Source organism: Carettochelys insculpta, chromosome 2 (assembly GCF_033958435.1).
Source record: "Carettochelys insculpta isolate YL-2023 chromosome 2, ASM3395843v1, whole genome shotgun sequence".
Lineage (NCBI taxonomy): Eukaryota > Metazoa > Chordata > Testudines > Carettochelyidae > Carettochelys > Carettochelys insculpta.
In genome coordinates, this window is record NC_134138.1 from 19,744,420 (window position 1) to 19,770,367 (window position 25,948).

The window sequence follows — 25,948 nt, forward strand, 5'->3', positions numbered from 1 at the left end:
CAGCCACACCTCCTGTGCTATCTGATGTGATAAAGCAGAATGAAGGTTCTGCACCTGGTTGTTGTTGGCTGACGTCCAGTGACAGATCCTGCTCCATGGATGTCTGTATCTATTCTTGTTTGTACTAGAAAAGAGTCCACTAGACTGATTTGTGTAGTAAAATAGGAAAAGTGCTCCACATGGGAACACAAAACATATACGCTTTCTAAAAACTTCAGTACCAACTATTTTGGACTACTTTAAAACATTTGACACACTCCATCCATTCCACTTGGTAGATGTTTGTGCTCATCCTCTTACTGTTGAAGGACTCCCAGTTTTCTCACACCCAACAGTTGCTAAATCTGTTATTTGTCTAATTCATGTGCTTCTTGCAAATGGAGAGTCCACCTTCCTAGAACTTTAACATTGTGTTATTGGCATTCATGTCAGCCCCTTTTTGTTCCAGTGACAATCTCTTCTTTATGTCCCATGCTTATGAAACCCACTCTCTCAATGGATATCTCTTCAGCCCAAAGAACAGGAAAGACACAGATCCTCATGTCAGAACCTCCTTGTACAGTGTTCCAGAGGGACAAGGTCACAAAAAAGCCTCACCTGAAGTTCCTGCCTAAAGTTGTCTTTGACTTTTTCACCTGAATCAAGCCATTCATTTGGCAGGTTTCTTTCCTAAGCCTCATTGTTTAGTTGTTTTGAAAAAAAATGTTTATTATGATAAACCCCAGTGAAAGTTACTGTTCTAACCCTAATCCCAAATCCCTAGTGCATGTGGTGGGGGAGTGGTGGTGGGGGTGGTAAAGTGGGGAGGGCAGCTGTGGGGGTAACTGTAGGCCCCAGGCAAAGGCCTCACACAGGGCCTCCCAGACCTCACCCCATCCCTTCAGGCCTGGCGGCATGGGGCAGCAGATGGCTGCTTGTGCCTGGCCCCCAGGTCCACAGTCTAGCCCTGCATAAATGGCTCCTGTCTGTTCTCCATGATATTGTGGAGAGCACAGGAGGTGGCCCACCGCAGGCACATTTGGGAGGCTGATGTCCAGCCACATGAGGAGGCAGCAAAACCTCAGCTTTGCCCTCCAAAACACCCATTCAGTGGTCCCTCTGCCATGGCTGAGACGGCTGTTAAAAAGGTCTTGGGATGGGGTGGTGTGTCCCGTGTACGGCCTCAAGAGCCACAGGTGCAGTGGGTATGCAGCATCAGCCACAATACATAGAGGCATCGTGATGTTCCCCAGTGGGAGCTCCCGCACCAGGACATAGGTGCCCTCCTCCATATGGCATCCTAGCCATGAGTTATGAAACACCTGGTTATTATGGGCCTTGCCTAACCATCTCATGCACATGTCCATAAAGCATCCTCTTGCATCAACCAGGGCCTGGAGAACCACGGAGTGGTACCCATTCATTTCTGTTCACATTGGCACCCACACTATGGTCTGGGGCCTGGATCACAACATGCATTCTGTCCGTATTGACATAACAGTTCAGAAATCCTAGCTCTGCAAACCCGCTGAGGGTGACGTCCAGGTCCCCAACATTGATGACAGGACAAAGGAGCAAGTTATTTATTGCTTGGATGACCTGTATGAGGTGGAAGAAAAACATCCATGAAGGCAGGGAGTTGGGCGTGAGCGCATCCATGAATGCCAAGCTAGATGGTCCCCCCAATTTCTCCCCAGCAGGACCCCCTTCCCTGCCCCCACCTTGCCCTGTTGCTCCCTCCGCATGGTGGGTCTGTGATCTGAGCCAGGCTTACCTCAAGCAGGACTGCCCCAATGGTGGCCTGGCCCACCCTAAACTGATGGCCGATGGATTGGTTGCTGTCTGGGGTGGCCAGCTTCCACAACGTTATTGCCACTGTCTTCCGCACAGGGAGCACAGGCCGCATTCTCGTGTAATGGTGCTGGAGGACTGGGGGGGCGAGCCAATGGCAGAGCTTCTTGAACGTCCGCCTGGTGATGCGGAAGTTTCTCAGCTGCCACTCGTTGTCCCAGTCCCCCAGCACTAACCGGTCCCACTGTTCAGTGCTGGTAGGGAAGGCTCATCGGCACCAGATCACTGAGGGTGATGCAGCAAGGCCCAGCCCAGAGCCCATAGGATGGGGCTGATGTGACTAGGCCTGCTAGGATCCTTAAGATCCTCCTTAACAGCAGCTGGCGAGGCATCTTGTCCTGGCTAGCTCTGCTCCCTAGCACACTGTCTGGCCTGCTGTGTGCAGCCTGGAAGCCCTGAGCACATGCAAGGTGGGAGGTGTTGGGAGGGGCCCTTTAAGGAAGCAGGCTGGCTGTGAGCCTGGAAGGGCTTGTTGGCCTTGCAACCCCATCCATGTTGTTTCCTGGCTTCTTATTTCGAAATAGGGGCTATTGGTGTGTAGACACTTCCCTTCAAAGTACCAGGACACTATTTCGAAGTAAGGGCAGGGGGCTTTGTGTGTGTGGATGCGCTACTTCGAAGTCTGTTATTTCAAACTTGAACTTCGAAATAAGCAACTTTGAAGTTACTGTGCAGTGTAGACAATGCCAAAGTCTATGTTATTAGGAGTAAATTTCAAAAGCCAAAGAGGAACCATGTCCTAATGTAAAAAATCTTGAAAATAAAAAAAAAAAAATTCACACTCTCAAGTTAGGTGTTTTCAAGGCACTCATACCACAGCAGGGAGAGGATCTGATTGAGACGTTTGTAATGGTTCAGATGAGATCATTTTGTTAAAAGCTGTCAGAAAAATATTACATAAAATGTTCATGTTTCCACAGTCCTTTATTTAAAAGATTATTTAAATGCTTTTGCACATGAATCCCAGGATGTGTTGTGACAGATATGATGATGTATTTTAATTCCAGGCTCAAGAAATAATTATGGCTAACCGAAAAGTGCCCGGTTTGGTCAAACCTTCTAACAGCAACAAATTGCCAGCAAATATAAAAAGGTAATTGTGTTTTTCTTTCTTATAGCCTATATGTTTTTACTTGTCAGAATATTGCTGCCCAATGAGTATATAATCATGCAAGTATGAAAATATTGATTTGAACAAAGTAGTTTTTATGAGATCTTTAGACTAATGGCCTGTCCAGTACTGTTTATAAAGTGACCTGTTCCAATAGCAGAGCCCAAAAAGTGTTTATTACTACAGACCATTTGTGTTCAGACTATAAATTAGAATGCAGTAAAACCAAAATCTTTATCAAGAACTGCCTCTATAGATCTTCAACAGCAGAGGTGGGGAACCTCTGGCCGATGGTCCGGATCCAGATGGCGGCTTGCCTGGATGTGGACCCTGAGGCATGGAGCTCCCTACTTCACAACCATCTGGCCTGTGGTGGGGTGGGGGATGGGCAGGCCCAGGCCTCATGGGCCACATCAGGCAAGTCAGGTCCACATTCAACCCACCTGCATCTGACGAAGTGGGTCTTCGCCCACGAAAGCTTATGCTTGTACATTTCTGTTAATCTATAAGGTGCCACAGGACCCCTCATTGCTTATCCAACCCATGGGCTCTGATGGGGTGCGGTGGGGGGTGGCAGAGTAGGAAGTAGATCCATGCAGCACTGTTGCCCCTCCCTGCTGTTCCCCCAGCTGGGAAAAAGGGAGCAGCCGCACTGCCCAGAGGCTTTATCCCACTGCTCTGAATGGCTGGAACCCCTGCCCTGGGAGCAGTGAGGGAGCGTGCAGAGCCATGTGCTTGAGGTGCTACACAGGTAAGCTGCACCCCCGTTGCCCAAACCCCATGCTTCCAGCCCACTCTTTCAGCCCTTCCTGCCCAGACCCTGACTCCTCTTCTGCTCAGTGTCCTGGTTAGACCCCTTCTCCCACCCAGACCCCAAACCCACTTTCTCACAGCCCCTCCAACACTGAATGCCCACCCCAGTGGCTCCTGATTGATTTGTCTATGGATCAGCGGCCCCAACCCTAAAAAGGTTCTCCACCCCATTGTACTTTGTGCAGTATGACTCCTAGAACCACCTAGAAAGCAATAACTTTTGGGGCCATATCATGAATGCAAATGATCAGTAGAAAGTTCTCTAGGTGCTAACAGTTGGCCTGCTATACCAGTCAACACTTCCCCTCCTCCCATCACCACAAGGAATGGTTCTTGGAACCAGTACATCATTCCCACCCATCCTGTTTTGTATAAAAGCAGTATTTGGTACCAGTTTAAAAGTTTGTAAGATTAAAAATCACTTGTTAGTATTTGTAGTAGATTATGTTTTGAGTTTAATTCCACTTTTGCTTGGCTTCATTCTGTTCTAACATGGCATATCCAGCTAAAAAGTCTAGATGCCAGTAATGTCTGTCATGATAATAAGATGTCTGTGATTTGATATCTTACTTTACACCAGAGACCACACCAGGGTTACACTCATATGCATTTTATTAAAGGAAAAAGGGGAACCAACTTTCAAGCACACACCCACATGTTTGTAACCTCCTGCACTCAGATATTTAATTTGAGTGAACTCGCACAGGTGAAGAGTTACATAAGGACAGCAGAGGAAGCCAAGGCATAGCAGGTCCAGTGTGTCTGGCTGCAAGGAACTACTACTGGTCCACTGACTGCTTCTCAGTGGTCTGCAAGATGAAATATTTTAAGAACCAGACAGTGCAGATTTGTCTATATGCCCTCACTCCTCCCGTAAGAAAGATCATCCTACCACCTAAATGCCTCACAAACATTGACAGATTCATCCTCATAGCATCCCTGGGAGGTAGGGAAGTATTATTATTCTCTGTTGACAGATGCAGAGATTGAGACCAAAGAGACTAAGTAAGTTGCCAACGTCACTCATGAAGTCTGCTACCTCTAAGAATGGGGCCTAGTAGATATAGTACAGGTAACACATAGATGTTAAATATTGTACATTCAGCACTAATGAGGCCACTATTAGAGTAACACATTTAATTTTGGATACTAATACAAGTAGTAGCTGCAGCTAGTTTGCAAAGTACCCAATCCCAATTTTTTAAATTGTATTGATTATTATTACAGAAGAAGCTTATCCTTTCCTGGGAGAACAAGGTTGCTGAATAATCAGTTTTTCCAGATAGTCATGTGAGGCCATTGGCCCCAGCCAGGGGGACCAGCTCTGCTTCTCTGGCCCCAGTTGCCAGGCTGGGTCTGGCTATCCTGCTGGTAGCAGCAGGGCCAGTGGCCCAGCCGGGGCTGGCTGCCGAGCCAGTGGATCATGGTTGGCTGCCAGCTTCCAGTTGCCTGGCCAGCATCACTGACCTGGTCAGTGGCCTGCCTGGGGCAGCTGTCATGGGGCTGGCAGCCTAGTTGGGTCAGCTGCTGTAGGACCAGTGACCTGGTTGGGGCTGGCTGCTACTGAGCCAGCATCCTGTCCAGGGCTGGCTGGTATGGGGCTGATGGCCTGTCCAGGGCTGGCTGCCATGGCACTGGCAGAGCAGGGCCAGACTTCCTAACTAGGGCTGGTGGACTTTGGAAATGTGACCCACGTCAAGAACAAATGCACCAGAACCAAAGATTGATGAGTCCTTGGTACCATCTTGGCTTCAGCCCATGCAAATGATGTGGCACCTAATATGGGTTTCTCTCCCTTCAGATGTTGACTAACTATAGGCACTGATCCTGCTTCACCTCATGGAGAAATCTCCTTCCTTTCATTTGACCAAAGGCAGTTTACACACTTTCTGTAATATGTTTGGATGTTTTAACCCAAAACTTTGCTATCATCATGGTCCATTTGGTTATTGTCCAACCTCCAAGGAACCTCTTCCTTAAATCTCAGAATATGTTCCTGAGGAACAAGCTTCCATCACTTTATCCTTTTTTTAACACAGCTTGTCTTTAGCCCTTTACTATCCTTTTTCATGCAGAAGTTCATCACAAGTTATCTACAATTAGAGTTGCGAGGCCACACAATGAACCATGATTCAGTAGGTCTCCGTCATAAAAAAGCTGAGGAGTAAAGAATGAGATGTCTTGGTCATATGAAACAGTGAGACTTGGTATATATTGGCCAGAACATACAAGAACTAGTAGTTAAGGGCCAAAATTCACAAGGAAAATATAGAAAAGGGTGGTTGAAGATGCTGAAAGAGGCTCTGAAGAAAATTGGTGTCAGCCTTGAACACTCAATTGACAAAAATGCTAGGAGATAAAATGCATGAGCCTCTGGCCTCAGTTAATGGGCCAAGGTGAAAAAGAATAAATCACAAATTAGTAAGTTAGAGTTTATCTGCTTTTTCTAACAGAGGGTGTCCCTTTTTCTCTCTAGCCATCTCACGTAGGAGTCATCCAGAATGTAGAAGTAGTGTTCCTTTAAATGTGAAGTTATAATAGGAATTAATTTACATTTCATATCTGCTGAACATTCTCAGTTAATTAATCCATAAAACAGTCTTCTTAACCAATATGCTCCAGTCTGCTGATGTTTCTTCAAAGAAAGAGATTTATTTCTATGCATGTCGACAAATTAGCTGTTTAATTGAATTAATTATTTTAAAATGCTAAGTCTAAATACTGTAGTACAGAAAGGATAAAAACACTTAATCTTTGCTGATCAAGTGATAATAATATGAACGTATTCATTCAGAAAACAAATTATGCTAAGTATTTTTTCAAAAACATCCCTAACATGGATTGAATGAATGTATTCTCCATTCTAATGTTTACTGTGCTTTGAATAATTGTTTGCTATTAAGTTCCATCATTCCACAAAAATTGTTAAGAACCATATTGTGAAAACTAAGCAACAGACATAGGCAAAACACTCAGTTTAAATATAATGTATTTGCATACTTTAAAAAGGTGCTGTTCTTCTTCAAGAGATGTCTCTGGGGGTATGCCACTCCAGATATACAGGCATCACAGTGCCTTCCCTCAGAGAGTTTTACAGCAGTGTCCACCTTATGCACAGTTGCTTGTTGAAGTATCATGTGTGCAACCCAGACTTCTCAGTTCCTTCTCAACCATCCCTGGCTAGAAATGGAGATCCATAGTCCTATTCATTTACTTAGTGAAAAAATAAATAGTTAGTGGTAACTGTTTAGATTATAGCTTTGTTCTTCCACTGTTTACTGTTCCCTCAGAAAAAAAATTATCAACCTGTTAGCCCTTGTAATGCAGGGCTTATTTGGGATTTAAACACTGCACCTCATACAGGCAGTTGATGCAATGTCGGATTAGCACTTACAATGTGTCCAATGTCTAGATAAATCCCATGTTTCCTAGAATTGCTCCCATTGCAGCAAGCTCAAGGTGAGAGCATGAAGAGAGAGGAACCTGAGAATCAAATTCATACTCGTGGAAGAGTACTTCAGAGCAGCGGCCCCTGTCTGGACATGAGTCACCATCAGAGCCTCAGTCCCTGAAACCAAAAGGCACAGCAAAAAAATCTGTCATCTTCAGTGGCTTGTACAGAACAGATCTCAAAAAACAAAAAAAAGTTACCAACCAGATTGCTTTCAACCATGCCAACAGCACCACTCTGCACCCACAGTAATCTACGCACGTCTGGCACTAGTCGTAAGGCAGCCACTGCCAGCACAGCTCAAACCAGCACTGAGACTATAGGTTCCAAAACTGCCTGCCTACACTGCAGCACCGTCTGCAATGCTGCACTATGCAGGAGAGCACTTCTGCATTGGCATTGCAACCCAAGACCTCTGGTATCACAGGCTCAGCAGTAGTGTCAGTGGCACTGTCAGCCCAGATGACACCAGCCCTCCTGTTATTCATACCAGTGGTGCCACATCCCGTCTGCACAATATTGAGTTGAGTGTCATCCACACCACAGTCTTCTCTCTTTGGTACTGACATTTCCCTGAGACTATCAGTCTCACGTTGCCAACTACCTCATTCCATCAGAGTTCTCAAGTGCTGAGGACAGTGAGGCTTGAGCTGTATTTACCTTTATCACTCTTCACCTGTCAGAATACTCGTGACAGCCTTTCTGCCCATGTCTTGATAATTTTATGATTGTGACATACCTCCCTGATATGGACATTCTTGAATGGGACACCCCTATGCCCTATCCAGGCCATTGCCTTTACTGGACTCTTAGGAGTCTTTCAAGAGACATTATACCAGACAATCTAGTTATTCTAGGGAAGTGTTGAAATCCCTGCCTCCACCTACACAAATGATGGGCAACATTCAGGAAGACCCAGGCTATGTCTACACTACGAGATAATACTGATTTAAGTCATTTAGCCCGATTTTACAAGTGCATGTCTTCACTGTAAATTCCATTAGCTCGATTTACGGTGCACTAAAATCGACTAATATCAATATAATAGGGAAGTAACTTGACGGGTGTAGCATTCAGTTCGAATTTAAAATTCTGAATTAAGGCTAGTGAGGAAGTAATGTCTTTAAATCAAACTCATTAGCCTCCAGAGATGTCCTGTATGTGCCCCACAGTTCTCCGCTCTGGCCTCTTCTGTCGCCACTACTCTCAGGTGTGGAGGAATTAGGCAACAGGAATACTGTTTCAATTTAGCACCTGGAAGCCCATGGTTGTGCAGTCATGAGAGGCTGAAAAATCTTCTTTCTTTGCTATTAGCGTAGCTGTGGAGCTGTGGTTCTGCGTCTACCTCTGCCAGCTGGCTTTTTTTTTTCTTGTGCTGCCTGTCACAGCTGCTCTCCCCCTTGTGCCCTGCACCATGTGGCAGCTAGGCTGTGGGTGGGGGTCATGCTTGTATGATAGGATGAGAAACTTCTTTTTAGCCATTTACATTTTGTCCTGCCCCAACCTCCCCTCCTCTCCCTCCCTGAGAGGCGTCATGCATTCTGGAACTTTTCCCTCACCCGCATGATGTGGCAGCTGATCTGTGGGTGGGGTTAGTGCTTGGACAAGATACTTCTTTTCAGCTGTTTACATTTTGTCCTGACCCCCACATCCCCTCCTTTCTTACTCCCCAGAGGTGCTACACAGTCTGGAACTTTCCCACACCTAGCTGCATCATGTGGCTTGATCCTAAACCAATAAAAGGATGTGCTGCACAAGATGCCAGGCAGGTTGTGCATGGTGCAGGTCCTGTAGCTGCCCAGGGGAAGTCTCCCTCAGCAGACACAATTTTGGGGGGCTGGCTATAGTCGAGGGTCTTTTAGTTGTCCTGGGGAAGTCTCCCTGGGTGGTCACAATTTTGGGGGCTGGCTATAGTCTGGGGTCTTTTATCCATCTGGAGAAAGTCTCCTTCAGTGGACACAATTTTCAGGGGCTGCCAATAGTTGAGGACCTTTTATCTGCCTGGAGGAAGTATCCCTTGGCGGTCACGATTTTTGGGGCTGGCTATAGCTGAGGGTCTTTCAGCCGCCTGGGGGAGGTCTTCCTCAGTGGACACGATTTTCGGTCAACAGAAGAAAATATTTTGTCACTAGAGTGACTGTCCTCTCACAGCAAATTTTTTGTATGAGCTTTATCCAAAGGCCAGAGTGTTGGCTATGGTTGACGGGTCTTTTATCTGCCCAGGAGAAGCATCCTGTAGCGGTCTTGGTTTTCAGAGGCTGCCTATAGCCAGGAGTCTTTTAACCACCCAGGGGAAGTCTCCCTGGGTGGTCACAATTTTCAGGGTTGGCTATAGTCGGGGGTATTTTATCCATCTGGGGGAAGTCTCCCTTGGCAGACATAATTTTCAGGGGCTGGCTATAGTCGGGGGTCTTTTAGCTGTCCAGAGGCAAGTTTCCATTTGCAGACACAAGTCACAAGAGTGTCTGTCCTTTCTGATCAAATTTTTGTATGGGTTTTATTCAAAGACCACTGAAGGCTGTGTAGTAGCTCTACAATTACCACAGTTCTCCAAGTAAGGCTTGCAGTGACCAACCAAGCCATAACTGATTTTATCATCCTCATCATCAATAACCGTGGGCTCAGTGCCCATCTCTCTCGGTATTCCTTTCCATTGTCCCCTGTCCAGGGCGGAGTCGCTTAGTTTCTGTAGACTAGCTGTGGACCAATCTACTATATCATCTATCCATTCTCTGTGGGGTCTGCCTCTACTGATTTTATGATTCATTGCATTTTCAGTGTGGTGCTCGTGTCTGCTACTTAAACATGCATTTCCAGGTTTTGCAGTGGTTGCAAGGATGAAAATTCTTGTTCTGAGGGTCTCCTTTGTCAGGTCTAAACCTAGATCCAAGCCAAGGCCCACTGGCAATAGGGGCAGGTGGTGGGTTTTGCCCCGGAGTGTTGGTGAGCAACCAAAGTAGCCATAACTGATGTAATGATCCATTGCATTTTCAGTGTAGTGCCTGTGTCTTCTTAAACATAAATTTCATTTGCAAATTCTTGTTCTGTGGGTCTTCTTTGACAAGTCTAAACCTAGATCCAAGCCTGGGCCCCCTGGTAATAGGGGCAAGTGGTGGGCCTTGACCTGGAATGTTGGACAGCATACTGGGCCCAGATGTAGCCCTGCTGGAGCTCCTTCACCTTCTCTTGGACTTCCTCCATGCTGAAGCAGAGGGTGGCCTCATTTTGCTATGGCAGTGGCCATCCACCGTAGGCTTGGACATTACGGCACTTCACTTTGGGATCTTGGAGTAGATCCTACTCACCCTGCAGGTCCAGGAGGGTCTGCACCTTTTGCCCAGTCCAGGAGGGACCCGCCTGTTGGTGCCCTGACTGGCTCTTGAGCCTTTGAGACAAAATTATTGATGTGAGGATCTTCTTTGACAGGAGGTCTAAATCCAGATTCAAGCCTTCAGAGATCCATGCTTCTGCATCCTGTTTTGAAAACCTGTCAGTTGGGAAACCCGCAATCTTTTTTATAACCTTTCCTAAGTACATTACTACCCCTCCCTTCTCATCTGTTATAAAAAGCACATCTCTTATACAGGTAAGTCAGATCCTGCCTGGAAAAAGGGACATTTGGTTAACATGGCAGGGGAATGAGGGAAATGAAATACAGGAAATGAAATGTGGGAAGATGTCGTCAGATACCCACAGCCACTTGCAGGGCATTTTTTCCCATGCTGCACCAGTGAAAATAGCCAGAGTGCTACAGGGTTCAGGGAACTGTGGGATAGATTCCCATAATACATTGCTATAGCAGTCGATTTAAGCTACTTGTGCATGGCAGCAATAAGTCGATTTTGTGGGGGGAATGTGAGGATGCTCAAAATCAAATTGATAAAACCCAGCATTAAGCTATCGATTTTAATAAATTAGATTTTAGTTTGTAGTGTAGACGCAGCCCCAGTGTTACAGCAGACAGTACCCTGGATACTTCCCCACACACCAGTTCCTCCTTTTGATGAAGCTGTAATGCCTCCACCACCTACATCAGCAGGTGATTTCTCTCAATTCCAAGACCTGTTTAAAAGAGTGGCCAATGAGCCTAAAATCACCTGAGAGCAGATGTCAGAGACTCAGCATGTGTTAATCAGCATTTAAAAATTTCCTCCTCTTTTAAGATATTCCCTCTGCTATCATAGAATCATAGGGCTGGAAGGGACCTCATGAGGTCATCTAGTCCAGCCCCCTGCTTCAAGCAGGATCAACCCCAACGAAGTCATCCCACCCAGGACCTTGTCAAGATGGGACTTAAAAACCTCTAGGGGTGGAGAATACGCCACCTCTCTAAGCAACGCATTACAGTGCTTCACCAACCTCCTGGTGAAGGTCTTTCCTAATATCCAACCTACACCTCTCCCACTTTAGATTCGGACCATTGCTCCTTGTTCTGCTATCTGCCACCACTGAGAAAAGTTTCTCACCATACTCTTTAGAGCTTCCCTTCAGAAGGTTGAAGTCTGCTATTAAATCACCCCTCAGTCTTCTCTTCTGTAAACTAAACAATTCCAAATTCCTCAGCCTCTCCTCATAGGTCATGTGCCCCAGCCCCTTAATCATTTTTGTTGCCCTTGGCTGAATCTGCTCCAGCACATCCACATCCTTTTTATACTGGGGGACCCAAAACTTGACACAAATATTCCAGATGTAGCCTCACCAGTGCTGAATAGAGGGGAACACCTACTTCTCTAGATCTGCATGAAATGCTCCTCCTAATGCTCCATAATATGCCATTAGCCTTCTTGGCTACAAGGGCACACTGTTTACTCATATCCAGCCTTTCATGCACCATAACCCCTAGGTCCCTTTCTGCTGTGCTGCTGCCTAGCCAGTCAGTTGCCAACCTATACCAGTGCTTGGGTTTCTTCCATCCCAAGTGCAGGACTCTACACTTCTCCTTGTTGAACCACATCACATTTCTTTTGGCTCAATCCTCCAATTTATTCAGGTCACTCTGGATTCTCTCTCTACCCTCCAACGTATCTACCTCTCCCCCTAGCTTAGTGTCATCTGCAAACTTCCTGGGGGTGCAGTCCAGTCCCTCATCCAGGTCATTAATAAAGATGTTGAACAAGCCAGCCCCAGAACCGAGCCTTGCAACACTCTGCTTGAAACCAACCTCCATCCAGATAGTGAGCCATTGACCATTACGCATTGGGCCCGACCATCGAGCCAGTGTTCTATCCATCTTATTGTCCACTGATCCAATCTATACTTTCTTAATTTATGGACAAGAATGTTGTGAGAGGCTGTATCAAAAGCTTTGCTGAAGCCAAGGTATATCACATCCACTGACTTCCCATCATAGATCCAATGGAAATGATTTGGCAAACACCAGCCATAATTCCTCTTCCCTGCAATGTAAGGGACGTAAATTTTTGTTTACATATACAGCTCCAATATGCATTGAAGCAGCCTGCCAAAGGGGCAAGCAACAACAGCGTAGATCCATCCCTTCAGATGCACAGCAGTCTAGACCTTTCGAGTGAGAGGTCTGCGTTTCCTCTACTTCAAGATATCTAACCATTCAGCTGTACTGGCCAAATAAGCCTATATGAACTATGCTAAGTTCATGAATTTTACTGAAGACATTTCAGAGGCAAAAAGACAATGGTTCATATCATAAGTCTTTGAAGCCCAAATCATTGCTCAGATAGCTACTACAAACTTTGCTGGATGCTGCCAACAGGACAGCCAGATCTACTGCCGGAGCTGTAGTCATACATAGGGCATTGCAGTTCAGATCTTCCACATCCCCACCCCCCCATGAAATACAGAATATAGTGGAAGATCTTTTTGATGGGAAGAAGCGGTTTAAGGCACAGACCAACAAGGCTCTTCATACAATGAAGGACTTGAAAGCTAACACTCCAGTCCTTTGGCATATATGCTCCCACCACAAGGAAAAGGGAGTATCAGTATCAACCATACCAGTGCCCCGGATACCCTTTATACACTCAGAAGAAATCATACAAACAGCAGCAACCACAAAGGCAAAGGTCACAACAGTGATGCCCCCCCCACCATCAATGGTGTCTCAGCCTCCTTCCTCTAACAAAGAAATCTGAAGATTTGGTCCAGGGTCTAGAAGATCTTTGCTGTGTGTCAATGACTGGTACCACCATCCAATTCTATGGAGATTGTTTGCACCCTTTTTACACCAACTAGGTAGAAATTATCCCTGACAAATGTGCCCTAGAAGTCATCCATTCAGGCTATATCATCCCCTTCCTCTCCGTATTTTCACTCCCACACAGAGCTTTATGGCCCCATCCCTCTTCAGGGACCTCCCTTACAAACTACTGTGGTGACAAGAGGTAGACCATCTTTTCCAGCTGGGGGCAATGGAGTCAGATCCCACACAACACAGGGGAGAAGGGTTTTACTCCCACAACTTTTTAACTCAAAAGAAAAGTGGGGGCTGTCAACCCATCCTTGGTATTAGGAGACGAAACAAATTTGTAAGAAAGCAAAGATTTCAAGTGTTGCTCTAAGGTGAGTCATGCCAGCACTGGAGCAGGGGGACTGGTTTTCAGCCCTCAATCTCCAAAACGCCTATTTCTACATGATATTATGTCCTGTTCACAGGTGTTTTCTCAGATTCATATTAGACAGACCCCTACCAATACAAGGTGCTACCTTTTTGTCTGTCTGCAGTACCCCTATATTTTCAAATATTTACACAGTGGTAATAGTGCACTGGTGAAAACAAGGAGTAGTTTCCTTACCTGGATGTTATCCTTCTCAGGGCAAACTCCATACTAGCAAAGCCTCGTTCCCTCAAGAAAAGTGCAACACTGTTCAGTTTATCACAGCCACAGTTCAGATAAGCCTACAAATCATGACTCACAAATGCCTACAGGTCTTGGAACACAACTTCATGCACATTTGTGGTCAAAAATGCACATGTCATGCCTGCAGGGTTGAATGTCAGCAGTCTTCAAACCTAACACAGCATGAATATCCATTTGATGATGCCCAACAAGATTAAGTAATCATTAATTTGGTGGACTCATTCCCACAACCAGTCTTCAGATATCCCCTTCACTCAAGAGCCCCCATCACCACTCTTCCTGATGGATGCCTCCCTCATTGGGTAAGGAGCACACATTCAGCATCACACAGGTTAGGAACTGAGGTCCACAAGACAAACCAGATATTCTGTCAACCTTCTGGAAATTTGCATAACATGCAATGCCTGCTGCAACTTTCTCCCATTCGTGCTCAGTTGACACACACAAATAATAACAGACGACAAGAAGGAGCCAGAGCCCATAAAGCTCTGGAATCTATGCATCCTTCGTAACATCCACATTTTTGCTGCATATATATCTGACTGCTCCAATACCACAGCAGATGAACTCAGCAGATGGTATCCTCAAGACCACAAATGGGAATTGAGCAATTCAACACTTCAATATGTATTCCAACATTGGGGCCACCCACATATAGTTCTTTTGCCACATCCCACAACACCAAATGTCCCCTGTTTTCTTGGGGAAGAACTCCCAGGGATATGCATTCTTAATCAGCAGGAACGGGAACTTTCTATATGTCTTCCCACCAGTTCGATTGCCCCAAGGGGCCAGAATCTTTCTAATACTCCTATCATGACCGAGACAACCATGATACCCCTTAATGACATGGATGTCAGCCCACCCCACAATCACACTTCCACTTCATCCAAATCTTCTTACCCAAAGGGAAGGACAACTTCTGTACCCCAACCTTCAAATGCTGCAGCTCAGAACATGACTGCTTTATGGCTTTCTCATGACAAGTTCAGAATATGTTCAGCAGGTATTACTTCATAGAAGAAAGCCTTCCACATGTTCCACCTACATGCACAAGTGGAAGAAATTCATGACATTGTGCATTACAAAACAAGCAGATGCTGCACCTACACCACCCCTGTCATTTTAGCCTACCTCTTAGTCTAAAATATCAGCCATACCAATGCCCAAATACCCTTAACCAGTCAGGCCTTTTTCTCAGTTCACTGAAATTTGGCTGCAATCAATGTTCCATCTCAACATCCTCATGTTGGATGGATCACCAAATGATTTCTCAAAGGCATCCAAACTTTCTGCTCTATTGTGAGACTACCTGTGGTGCCTTGGGACTTAAATCTTGTACTCACCACCTTATATGGGAAACCATGCGACACTCTAGCAACTTACTCCTTGTTGCATCTCTCTGTGAAAGTCTCCTTTCTTGTCATCACATCCATGAGGGGTGTGTGTGTGTGTGTGTCGGGGGGTGATAGTGTCTCTTATGGCTGACCCAGCATACGCTATATCTTTGAAGAGCAGAGGACTCATCCCAAATTTTTACACGGGTGCATTTATTCTTCCACATCAATGAGCCTCTGTATCTCCCAAGTTTCTTCTCCAAACCAGAACTTCCTACTTTCTTCCCCAGACCACATGCAAATTTGTTTGAGGCGACCATGTGCACTCTGGAGGTTAAAAGGCTCTGGCCTTTTATCTTGACAGGGCAAATGCATTTCAGACTATTCCAAATATCTTTATATCCATATCAGATGGTCCAAGGGAGCACCCGTATCTACACAAAATCTCTCTAAATGAATTTTGGGGTGCATTTGTCTTGGCTACCAATTGTGAAGGGCTCCCAGTCACTGCCAACCTTAGGGATGCGTTCCATTAGGTTTATATCACTGTTCACAGAGCTTCTCAAAAGAGTCTTATTGGTGGACATATGTAAGGCTGCCCCGGCATCTGAACACACCTTTGCCAAACATTGTGCAATTAACCCAGGTCCTAAATAGACACTCAGCTTGGATGAGTGGTACTCTCCACTGTTTTCCATCCTATTCCAAAGTCCTGCCACACTACAGAACTCAGTTTTACAGTCACCTGAAGTAGAGCACCCACAAGGACATCTCTCTCTCAAAGAGAAGGTTACTTATCTTGTGCAGCAGCTAAGATTCTTTGGGACAAATATTCCTATGGATGCTCCACTGTCTGCCCTCTTCCCCTCTGCTTCAGAGCTTAAATAGGCTCTGTGCTAGAGAAGGAACTGAGGAGTCCAGATCACACACTTAATACTCCAGCAAGCAATGGAGCATGAGCAGGTACTGCATATGCATGACCTGTATGGACAAGCTGTAAAACTCTTCAGGTGAAGCACAGGGTGCACCTACGCTTGGTGTGGAGCACCCACAGGGGCACTCATCTTAAAGAGCCTCAGTTACTTCACAAGGTGAATAATTTTCTGTTTATTTCTGCTTTCCAGGGACTGTCTAATTAGAGTAATATACTGAGAATATTAAATAGTTAAAGTGGAATGAGTGAGCTAAATAGATCAGAAAAGAAACATTTGTGATCAAAAACAGTGCTACTCCAGCAGTCAGAAAATAGTACTAATCGATAAGAGCTATATTTAGTCAATAAACTACAAATATCAGAAGTTCTTTTTCGAGTAAAATCCGCATAGTGCTCCACTGTAGGTTTGTTTGCATCCCTGCACTGCTGATCAGAGAACTTCAGTATCAGTTTCATTAGGACCACACATTCACTATCTTCCCTCATGCCCTGCCTCAATGCCCGTCAGCATGCAGGGGCTAACTCCCTTCATGTCCTTTTCAACCACCTCTGGCTAGAGATGTAGCTTTTAACAAAGTGTTAACATCTGTTTCCTCATGCTTTCTTTGTACCCTGAACCTAAATTTTAGTAGCAGTTAACATATAATGACTATATAGAGAGTTTAGACAGAGTAAATATAGAATGCACTTTTTAATCTCTGCCCTTCATTGGGGAACCTTCCCCCTCAGTGGGGCATGCCTTGTTGTATGGGCTTCTAGAAGTGCCTCTCCTGCAGTGAGGCTGTCCCCATCAAACACACATTTATGATGTATTCATTTCTTCAGAGAAGGATAATAGACAATAGACCTTGGTTTGCAAAGACAGAGAACTGAGGCAGAAAATTATATTTATGAGGGCATATCTCAGACCTTCTCTGGACCTACATTGAGTCTTCACACAGACAGGAGTCTTCCCCACAGCCTGTAACATCCAAAGGCCATGGTGTGAAGAAATCAGCTCCTGATGCCTCTCAAGTCAAAAAATAGTGGGAAGTCCCCACCACAAGCTCACTGCAAACAACCCCCAGCATGTTCTGTATCTTTGGTACCATGGCACTGAGACATGCCAAGTCTGGTAACCGCAGCTCAGGGAAGATTACATCTGCAAGTGCTGTTGATATGCCCACAGATCCAATGACACAGGCCCCCAATAAGAGGCACCTCAGGAGAAGGATGGGAGCAAACACTCCAAGGATTCACTGGTACACAGCGCCCCATCAGTAACAATGCCTCTTCTAGAACCTGGCCAGCTGGTGCGACCAAAATCTCTGTCTCCCCAGTACTGTCAGTGACATCGAGCTACTCCTCTGGAATTCTATCACTAAAAGGATCTCTGTTTCACTGATGTACCAGTCTCTCATCGGTTTGGTACCAGGACATCTGCACTGCGTCTCCATGCAGCATGAAAGTCTTCCCTGCTTGTCTTGCCCTATCAGCTGGAGCCCCCAGACAGATATTCAGATGGCCACATTGCTGCTGTCCTGCTATGGTCATCCATCACTGGGCTCCATGCCATACTAGGACCCCTGTCCTGCATGCTTACCCATGAGTCCCTGAGACGCATTTCCTTGGATCTGGCATTCGGGGCTTTGGAGCCCCTACAGAGAATCTTGGAAGAATGTAAGGGCAGTGTTCAGGAGGAGGCAACCCCAAAAACTGTGTTCTCCTTTCCTCCTTGTAAAGCTGTCATGCCTCCTCCACAAAGCCTGGCAGATGATTTTTGCCAGTCCCACAACCTCACAAAGAGAGTGGTTGATGCTCTCCGGATACCTGTGGGGGAAGTCAAGGACATGCACCACAAGTTCCTGGACATCTTCCACTCATCTTCCTCTGCAAAAGTGGCCCTCCCTACCAATGAATCCCTTCTTGCTCCTGCAAGAACAATATGGCAGACCCCATCAACAGTTGTACTGACTTGCAAGCAAGCAGACAAAAAGTACTATGTCTGGTAAGAGACAGAGTTCTTCTCTCACCCTCCACTCAACTCCATTGTGGTGGATGTGGTCAATTCTCGTGGCTGTCCACACCGTATGAAGTCCAAACCGCACAATATAGGCTGGAAACAGGTAGATCTATTTGGCAGGAAGGAATATTCCTTGTTCACACCTCAGTTTCAAATCACCAACTACAAATCATTGAGTGAAATACAATTACATGAATTACTCAAAATGGAACAACTTTATTAAGTAGCTACCTGAGCCATATCGTGAACAGTTTAAGGACATCATCCTTAAACCACAGTTGGTATTAAAGGATAACACTACCCTCTGCTCTCAACATGACTGATACTGCAATCAGATCCATCTCCATGGATGTGTGATGTAACATGCCTCTTGGCCCCACTTGTCTGGATGCCCAAAGGAAGTTGAAGATATCTTCCCTTTGAGGGCACTAAGCTCTGTTCAGAGAAACCGGTGCCTCCCTTCACACTTCAAAAGATTCTCAGGTCACTCTCCATTTTCGAGGCATCTCTTTGTTGCGCAAAAAGAGACAATTTAGACTTCAGCCCTGCACATCCTAATACCTAGCTCAGCAATACTAGGAGCCACAGAGGAAGAAAACCAAGCATGAGGTACAGGACCTGCTGGGGTTCTGGCAGGAGGAGGAGGTACTCCGGATCATGGGGAGCAAGTGTTGGAACTCAGCCGCCAAAGAGGGCCTGACTACCTGGGGTCACCCTGCCCACACTCCTGACCAGGTCAGAAGTAAGGTGAAGGAGCTGCAGCAGGGTTACACCCAGGCTCGGGACTCAGCTAGCCAGTTGGGGGCTTCCCCCACTTCCTGCCCCATTACAGGTCGCTCAGGAGCAGCCTGGCCCCTGGGACACCACCTCCCTGGTGGGCCTCCTGGACACCTCAGCCAAGGAGCCAGAGCTGGGACCAATGGCCAGCCCCACACCATCAGTGCCAGGCATGGAGCCAGCCTCAGCCAGGGACTGGTCAAGTGAGGACGGGGGGCTGGTCATAGACCTCCCCTCCCGCACCTTCAGGCAGGCATCAGCCAGACGGCCATCCCCCAACCTCGGCAGTGGACCCTCAGGTATGTACCCAACAGGGCACACACTCTGGATCATGGGATGGGAGCACCATAGATGACTGGGGCCCCCCACAGTCCTGGAAGACCCCAGCCTGCCAGGACATGGCCACCAGTGCCTGTCAGCACCTACTCCCATGGACAACGCCATGCCCTGCCCCCAGGGGAGGGGGTGCAGACTGCACAAAGGTTCCACAAACAGGGGAAGGGGACCTGGTGCCCACATGGGGCATGGGCCACGGGGCAGGGGTGAGTACTCACGGCCTGTTCCTCTTTTCCCCCTGTTTCCACAGCTGCACCATCCAGGGGCCAGGAGAGCCCTTGGAGAGACAGCCCCCCAGAGGCAAGGGATGATGACCAGCTGGAGCCACCACCAATGCTAGGATGGGCTCAGTCGCAGCAGAGCCAGAGGTGGCTGGTGGAGGACCCCCTCCTCTCTGCCTCCATCTGGTGCTAGATGGAGCTGGCCGAGCATCAGCTCTGCTTTGAGGAGCTGGAGGCAGCCGGGCACTAGGCGGCCTGGAGGGAGTTCCTGGCCACCTTCCAGGATGTTGTAGCCACCTACCAGGAACTTCTCGCCTGGCAGTCCCCTCCTGCTACCCCATTTGCTGCCCCCCGCTGTGGCCCCACCTGCCAGCCCCCTGGAAGTGGACCCCACGAGCCCAGACTGCAGGCCTGAGGCCAATCCCTAGCCCTTTCTCCCCGTACCGCTTGCCAGGAACCATAGGTGGTGGGGGGTGGGGCATGGGACCCGGAGACGGCATGGGTCTTGGCCCTCCACCCCTGCCCCAGAGTGATGTTTCCCTTCCCTCTGTAAATAGTTAACCCGTCCTACTGTAGTTAGCCCCCCTTACTGTAAATAGTTAGCCTTTCTGTTATGTTTAGCAATAACTATTGTGCACACAGTTTTTGCAGTTACCAATACACCTGTTTATTTTTCAAAAACTCCTGTGTGCTGTGTGTTCGATGGGTGGGGAGTGCCGGGAGGCAAGGGGGAGTATGCGGGAGGTGGGGGACAGTGTGTGGAAGGCCCACCGTGAGTGGCTGGGGCGGCGCTAACAGGGGATCCTGGTCAAAGTACTGGTGCAGGGCCTCCCGGACACAGATCCCATCCTGGTGGGCCTGGTGGCTAGGGGCGGCAGCTGGCTGGGGGTAGCCTGTGCTGGCCTCTGTCGTCCACCCCTGCATGAAGGCCTCCCCCTTACTCTCCATGATATGTGGAGCGTGAAGCAGGCTCCTATGACCTGGGAGACATTGATGATGCCCACATCCAGGTGGTTGAGGAGACAGCACCACTGCTCCTTCAGGTGGCTGAAGGTGCACTCAACCACCTGGCGGGTGTGATTGAGCTGGCTGTTGAAGCGCTCCTGGCTGGGAGTGGAGTGGCCCATATAGGCCCACATGAGCCATGGCTGGAGCAGGTATGCCGTGTCAGTCACCAGGCAGAGGGGCATGGTGGTGTTCCCCAGTGGGATCTCCCTCCGGGGCATGTAAGTCCCTGCCTCCAACCAGCGGCACAGGCCTGAGTTCCAGAAGACCCAGAAGAATGGTAGCCCTTCCGGTTTATGAATTGTCCTCCACTGTGCTCTAGGGCATGGCAAGATATGTGGGTCCCATTGAGGGCCCCAAAGCAATTTGGAAACCCCAGTGCGCCAAAGCCCGCCATGGCCATGTCCAGGTCCCCGATGCGTATGACCCTCTGGAGGAGTAGGGTGTTCAGAACGTGGCCCACCTGCAGGGGACGGACGACATAGGCACCATGAGGGTGTGCAGTGTGTGTCCGGCCCCCCAGCCCCTTCATCCCCCAGTGGGTGCATGCCCAACCCTTCTTACCTCCATTACGACAGCCCCAACTGTGGCCTTGCCTACACCAAATTGTTGTTCCATGGAGCGGTAGATGTCTGAAGTGGCCAGCCTCCAGACAGCTATCGTGACTCTCTTCACAGGGAGCATGCACTGCATATGAGTGTCCTGGTGTCTCAGGGTCAGGGACAGCCACTGGCACAGCTCCAGGAAGGTCTGCCACTGAATCTGGAAATTCTGGAGCCACTGTTCATCGTCCCACTCCCCCATGACCAGTTGTTCCCACCACTCAGAGCTCGTGAGGTAACTCCAGAGCTGGCAGAGTGCCTGGGGGTGGTCACAGAGGACCCCAAGGTCTGGGGCATTCCCTTCTGCCCCTTAGAATGGGGGCCCCTGCCAGGAGGGCGCCCACTCCTCTGGTGGCAGCCAGGAGGGTGTCAAGCTGCTGCTGCTCCATGTCTGTTCCTGTAGGCACTATGTCTGTGGGGCTTGTGGCAGCTCCACAGGCCTCATGCTGTGCAGGCCAAGGGTGTTGGAGAGGGGCCCTTCAAAGGAGTGGCTTGCCACAGCCCCAGAAGGGCTTAGCCACCTTGTGACCCACTCCAGAGCATTTTGAAAGAGGCCATTGGTGAGTGTAGACACTCTCTTTCGACATCCTGGATGGCCCCTTTTGATGTGGTATGTGGCCCTTTGTATGGTGCTCGTCAACAGTACCAGCCCCGGCCCGTGTGTAGACACTCCCCTTTGGAAGAGCGTCTTTTGACCACTCTCTGTCGAAGGGAGCCCTTTCAAAAGAGCACTCTAGTGTAGACGTAGCTGTAGTGTTGTAAGGAAGGTTTATTTATAAACGTGTTCTCTGTTACAGGGAGCAAGTTGAGAAACTAGAAGTGGATCCTAGCAAATATTCATTCCCTGATGTGGCAAACATAATCCAAGAAAAGGAGCGAATTGAGCAAGGACCTATTAGGCTTCAGCAACCAAAGGTTACAGATACTAAGTATAACTGTGTTGACATTGAGGATAACCAAGATGTTCCACCCCTGATATGAAATGTTACTGTAAGGTTTGATTTTTGTTATCAATGTGACCCAGAGTTTGCCTGAGCAGTTTTCTTGATTCCAATTTTAGCAGCAGCATCTGAAGTTACAAAATAGTATTATTTCTCTTATACTTTAAACTGACTTCTGTTATACTTGTGCTTTATCTTGCTTCTGTCTTTTGTTATATCAGCTATGCCTTTAATAAATTGTTTTCCATTTATTTATTTATACAGTGGAATGGCTTGAAAGCTCTGATCAGTACTGGCATCCCGTTGAACTTGACACTGTACAAACCCACAGTCCAATTTAAGATGAGATGTTAAGTGTGACAATGGAGCATTCATTTATTTTCATGGTTAATTATGATAAAAATAGATTCTTCTCTCAAATATGTGGATGCAGCTTTTGTTGAAGTCAAATTTTGCACATGGAAGAATATTGGCAGCATCTACTAAAATCAGTGAGTCTCTTGATCAAGGACAAAGTTTGTCTTAGAAATATAAATATGTGCTTACAAGAGCCTCATCTTTTAAGTAATGGTTACTAATCCAATCAACAGGGACCAATGTTAGTTTATGACATTATTAGATTGTTATGGTACCTTTTTTTTCTCACGTCATATTCAGGAATTATTCCATCACAGTCATAAAGAAAGTAGAAGCAGCAGATTTTTAGCATATCATCTGGATATGTTTTGTATACCCCAACATCCTAATTTTAGCTCCTGAGTCTGGGTACAGCATATCTGTCATTACACTGTTGTAAAAGACAGCCATGTTTCATTACCTTTCATTATTTTCAAAGATTATCACTAAAGCCACCCTTCCCTTCATAGTTTCTTATAGGTGTACAACCAGTAGAGTCATCAAATTGCAGGTGAACTCACAGTGGCATTATAATCTGAATAATTGTGAAATTCTGATGCATGCAGAAAACCCACTTATTTATGGTAATCCTTAAAAAGAGAGCTCCCCTGCTTCTCCATATAGAAAATTCAGAAGCAAATCAACTCACTTGCATGCCCTCTTGACACTCATACACACTTTTCTAGTGGCCCAGGATGTCAGCATGTCATAATGTAGGAATAGTGCTCACCATTTTAATAATGTAAAGTCCTTGATTATGCAAAAATTCAGAGATTGGAAAGTATCACAGAATCATAGGGCTGGAAAAGACCTTAGGAGGTCATCTAGTCCAGCCTCCTGTTTCAAGCAAGATCAACCCCACTAAGTCATCACAGCCAGGACCTTGTCCAGCCGGGACTTAAGAACCTCAAGGGATGGAGAATCCACCACCTCTCTAGGCAACGCATTCCAATGCTTCACCACCCTCCTGGTGAAGTAGTTTTTTTCCTAATATCTAACCTACACCTCTCCCTCTTCAACTTCAGACCATTACTCCTTGTTCTGCCATCTGACACCACTGAGAACAGTTTCTCACCCTCCTCAGTAGAGCTCCCCTTCAGGAAGCTGAAGGCTGCTATTAAATTGCTTCTAAGTCTTCTCTGTAAACTAAACAAGCCCAAATCCCTCAGACTATCCTCATAGGCCTTGTGCTTCAGCCCCCTTAATCATTTTTGTTGCCCTCTTCTGAACCTGCTCCAGCAAATCCACATCCTTTTTATACTGGGGGGCCCAAAACTGGACACAGTATTCCAGATGTGGCCTCACCAATGCCGAATAGAGGGGAATAACTACTTCTCTACATCTGCTTGAAATGCTCCTCCTAATGCACCCTAGTATGCTGTTAGCCTTCTTGGCTACAAGGGCACACTGTTTACTCATATCCAGCCTTTTATCCACCATAACCCCTAGGTCCATTTCCATTGTACTGCTGCTGAGCCAGTTGGTCCCTAGCCTGTAACAATGCATGGGATTCTTCTGCCCCAGGTACAGGACTCTACACTTGTCCTGTTGAATCGCATCATATTTCTTTTGGCCCAATCCTCCAATTTATCCAGGTCACTCTGGATTCTCCCTCTACCCTCCAACGTATCTACCTCTCCCCCTAGTTTTGTGTCATCTTCAAACTTGCTGAGCATGCAATTCAGTCCCTCATCCAGGCCATTAATAAAGATGTTGAACAACACCAGCCCCAGAACCGAGTATTCCAGCACTCTGCTTGAAACTGGTCGCCATCCAGATATTGAGCCATTGACCAGTACACGTTCAGCCCGACCCTCAAGCCAGCTTTCTATCCATCTTATAGTCCAAAGATCCAATCCATATTTCCTTAACTTATGGACAAGAATGTTGTGGGAGACCGTATCAAAAGCCTTGCTGAAGTCAAGGTATATCACATCCACTGACTTCCCCATGTCCACAGAGCTTGTTACCTTGTCATAGAAGCTAATCAGATTGGTCAGGCAGGACTTGCCCCTAGTGAATTCATGTTGGCTACTTTTGATCACTTTCCCCTCTTCCAAGTGCTCCAAAATGGATTCCTTGAGGATTCCCTCATTATTTTCCCAGGGACTGAGGTAAGGGTGACCAATCTATAGTTCCCTGGATTGTCCTTCTTTCCTCTTTTATAGATGGGCATTACATTTGCCTTTTTCCAGTCATCCGGGATCTCTCCTGATCGCCAAGAGTCTTCAAGGACAATGGCCAAAGATTCAGCAGGGACCTCTCAATTCCCTTAGTACCCTTGGGTGCATTAAATCCAGACCCATGGACTTGTGAACATCTAGTTATTCTAGATAGCTCAGAACTTGTTCCTTCCCTACAGATGGCTGCCCTCCACCTTCCTATACTTCATTGTCTAGGACCGTCATATGGAAGTTGACTTTGCCCATGAAGACTGAGGCAAAAAAAGCATTGAGTTATTTCAGCTTTTCCTACATCATCTGTCACTAGGTTACCTCCCTCATCCAGTAACAGCCCCACACCTTCTCTGATAACCTGTTTATTGTTAACATGCCTGTAGAAACCCTTCTACTGTAGAAACAGTAAATGTTACCTTCTCTGTCTGTGTGTAGGCTAAGATAAAAAAGGCATTATAATCTTCATAAAGTGCTTCCCATTTTTTATAGATGTAAGAATTTATGGATAGATGATCTTTCTCAAAACGCTGTTGATCACTGAGAGACTTTCCAGTCTTCTTGATTTGCTGGATGTAAATTTATATTTTTTCCTCAGTTGTAATTTGAAATGGATAAAAGATGTAAGAACAGGAGTTTCATATTTGTGCTCTGTACACTACAAGTTGAACCTCTTTCATCTGGCACTCTCTCCTCTGGCAACATCCATAATCTAGCATGATTTTAATTAGGTGGATGACCACTTATCAAGGGGGTGACCAAGTTTCCTGTGGTCCCATAAAGTTTGATTCTAGCCACCCATCCAGTCTGTCAGTGTTCTGTGCTGTTATTTACTGTAATTTACCCCCTAAATGTCTTCTAAGAGCCCAGGAAGCAGTGGAAATGTTAGCAGACAATATTGACCTTCCGTGGGTTGGCAGATTCTCTCATTCAGCACTAGTCAGGTCCCGAGGGTGCTGGACTGGAGAGGTTCAACCTGTATTAGTTGAAAGGGAAATATAGGGATGAAAAAGACATTGAGCCAAAGCATTGGAAGTGTCAGTCCCTTGAATTTAACCAGCATTGAATTCAGTGTTGCAATCTCCTTTCTGATTCAGCCCTTAGTTGAGATTTTTTTTCTAATCTTAGATTTGTGTAATGTAAATCCCTCAACCCTAAAATCTCCTTAATCTGCTCTAATCT

General features: G+C 46.7%; 1 protein-coding gene across 1 annotated transcript in view; it reads left to right on the plus strand.

The window, feature by feature from the left end:
- DNAAF11 (dynein axonemal assembly factor 11) overlaps window positions 1–22,303 on the plus strand; it is a 62,844-nt gene extending 40,541 nt beyond the window's left edge. The window contains exons 10-11 of the mRNA XM_074984815.1: window positions 2,838–2,923; window positions 22,053–22,303. Coding sequence (XP_074840916.1) covers window positions 2,838–2,923; window positions 22,053–22,236 — 270 coding nt within the window. The 3' untranslated portion in view covers window positions 22,237–22,303. The remainder of the gene's footprint in view (window positions 1–2,837; window positions 2,924–22,052) is intronic.
- The last annotated feature ends 3,645 nt before the right edge of the window (window positions 22,304–25,948 follow it).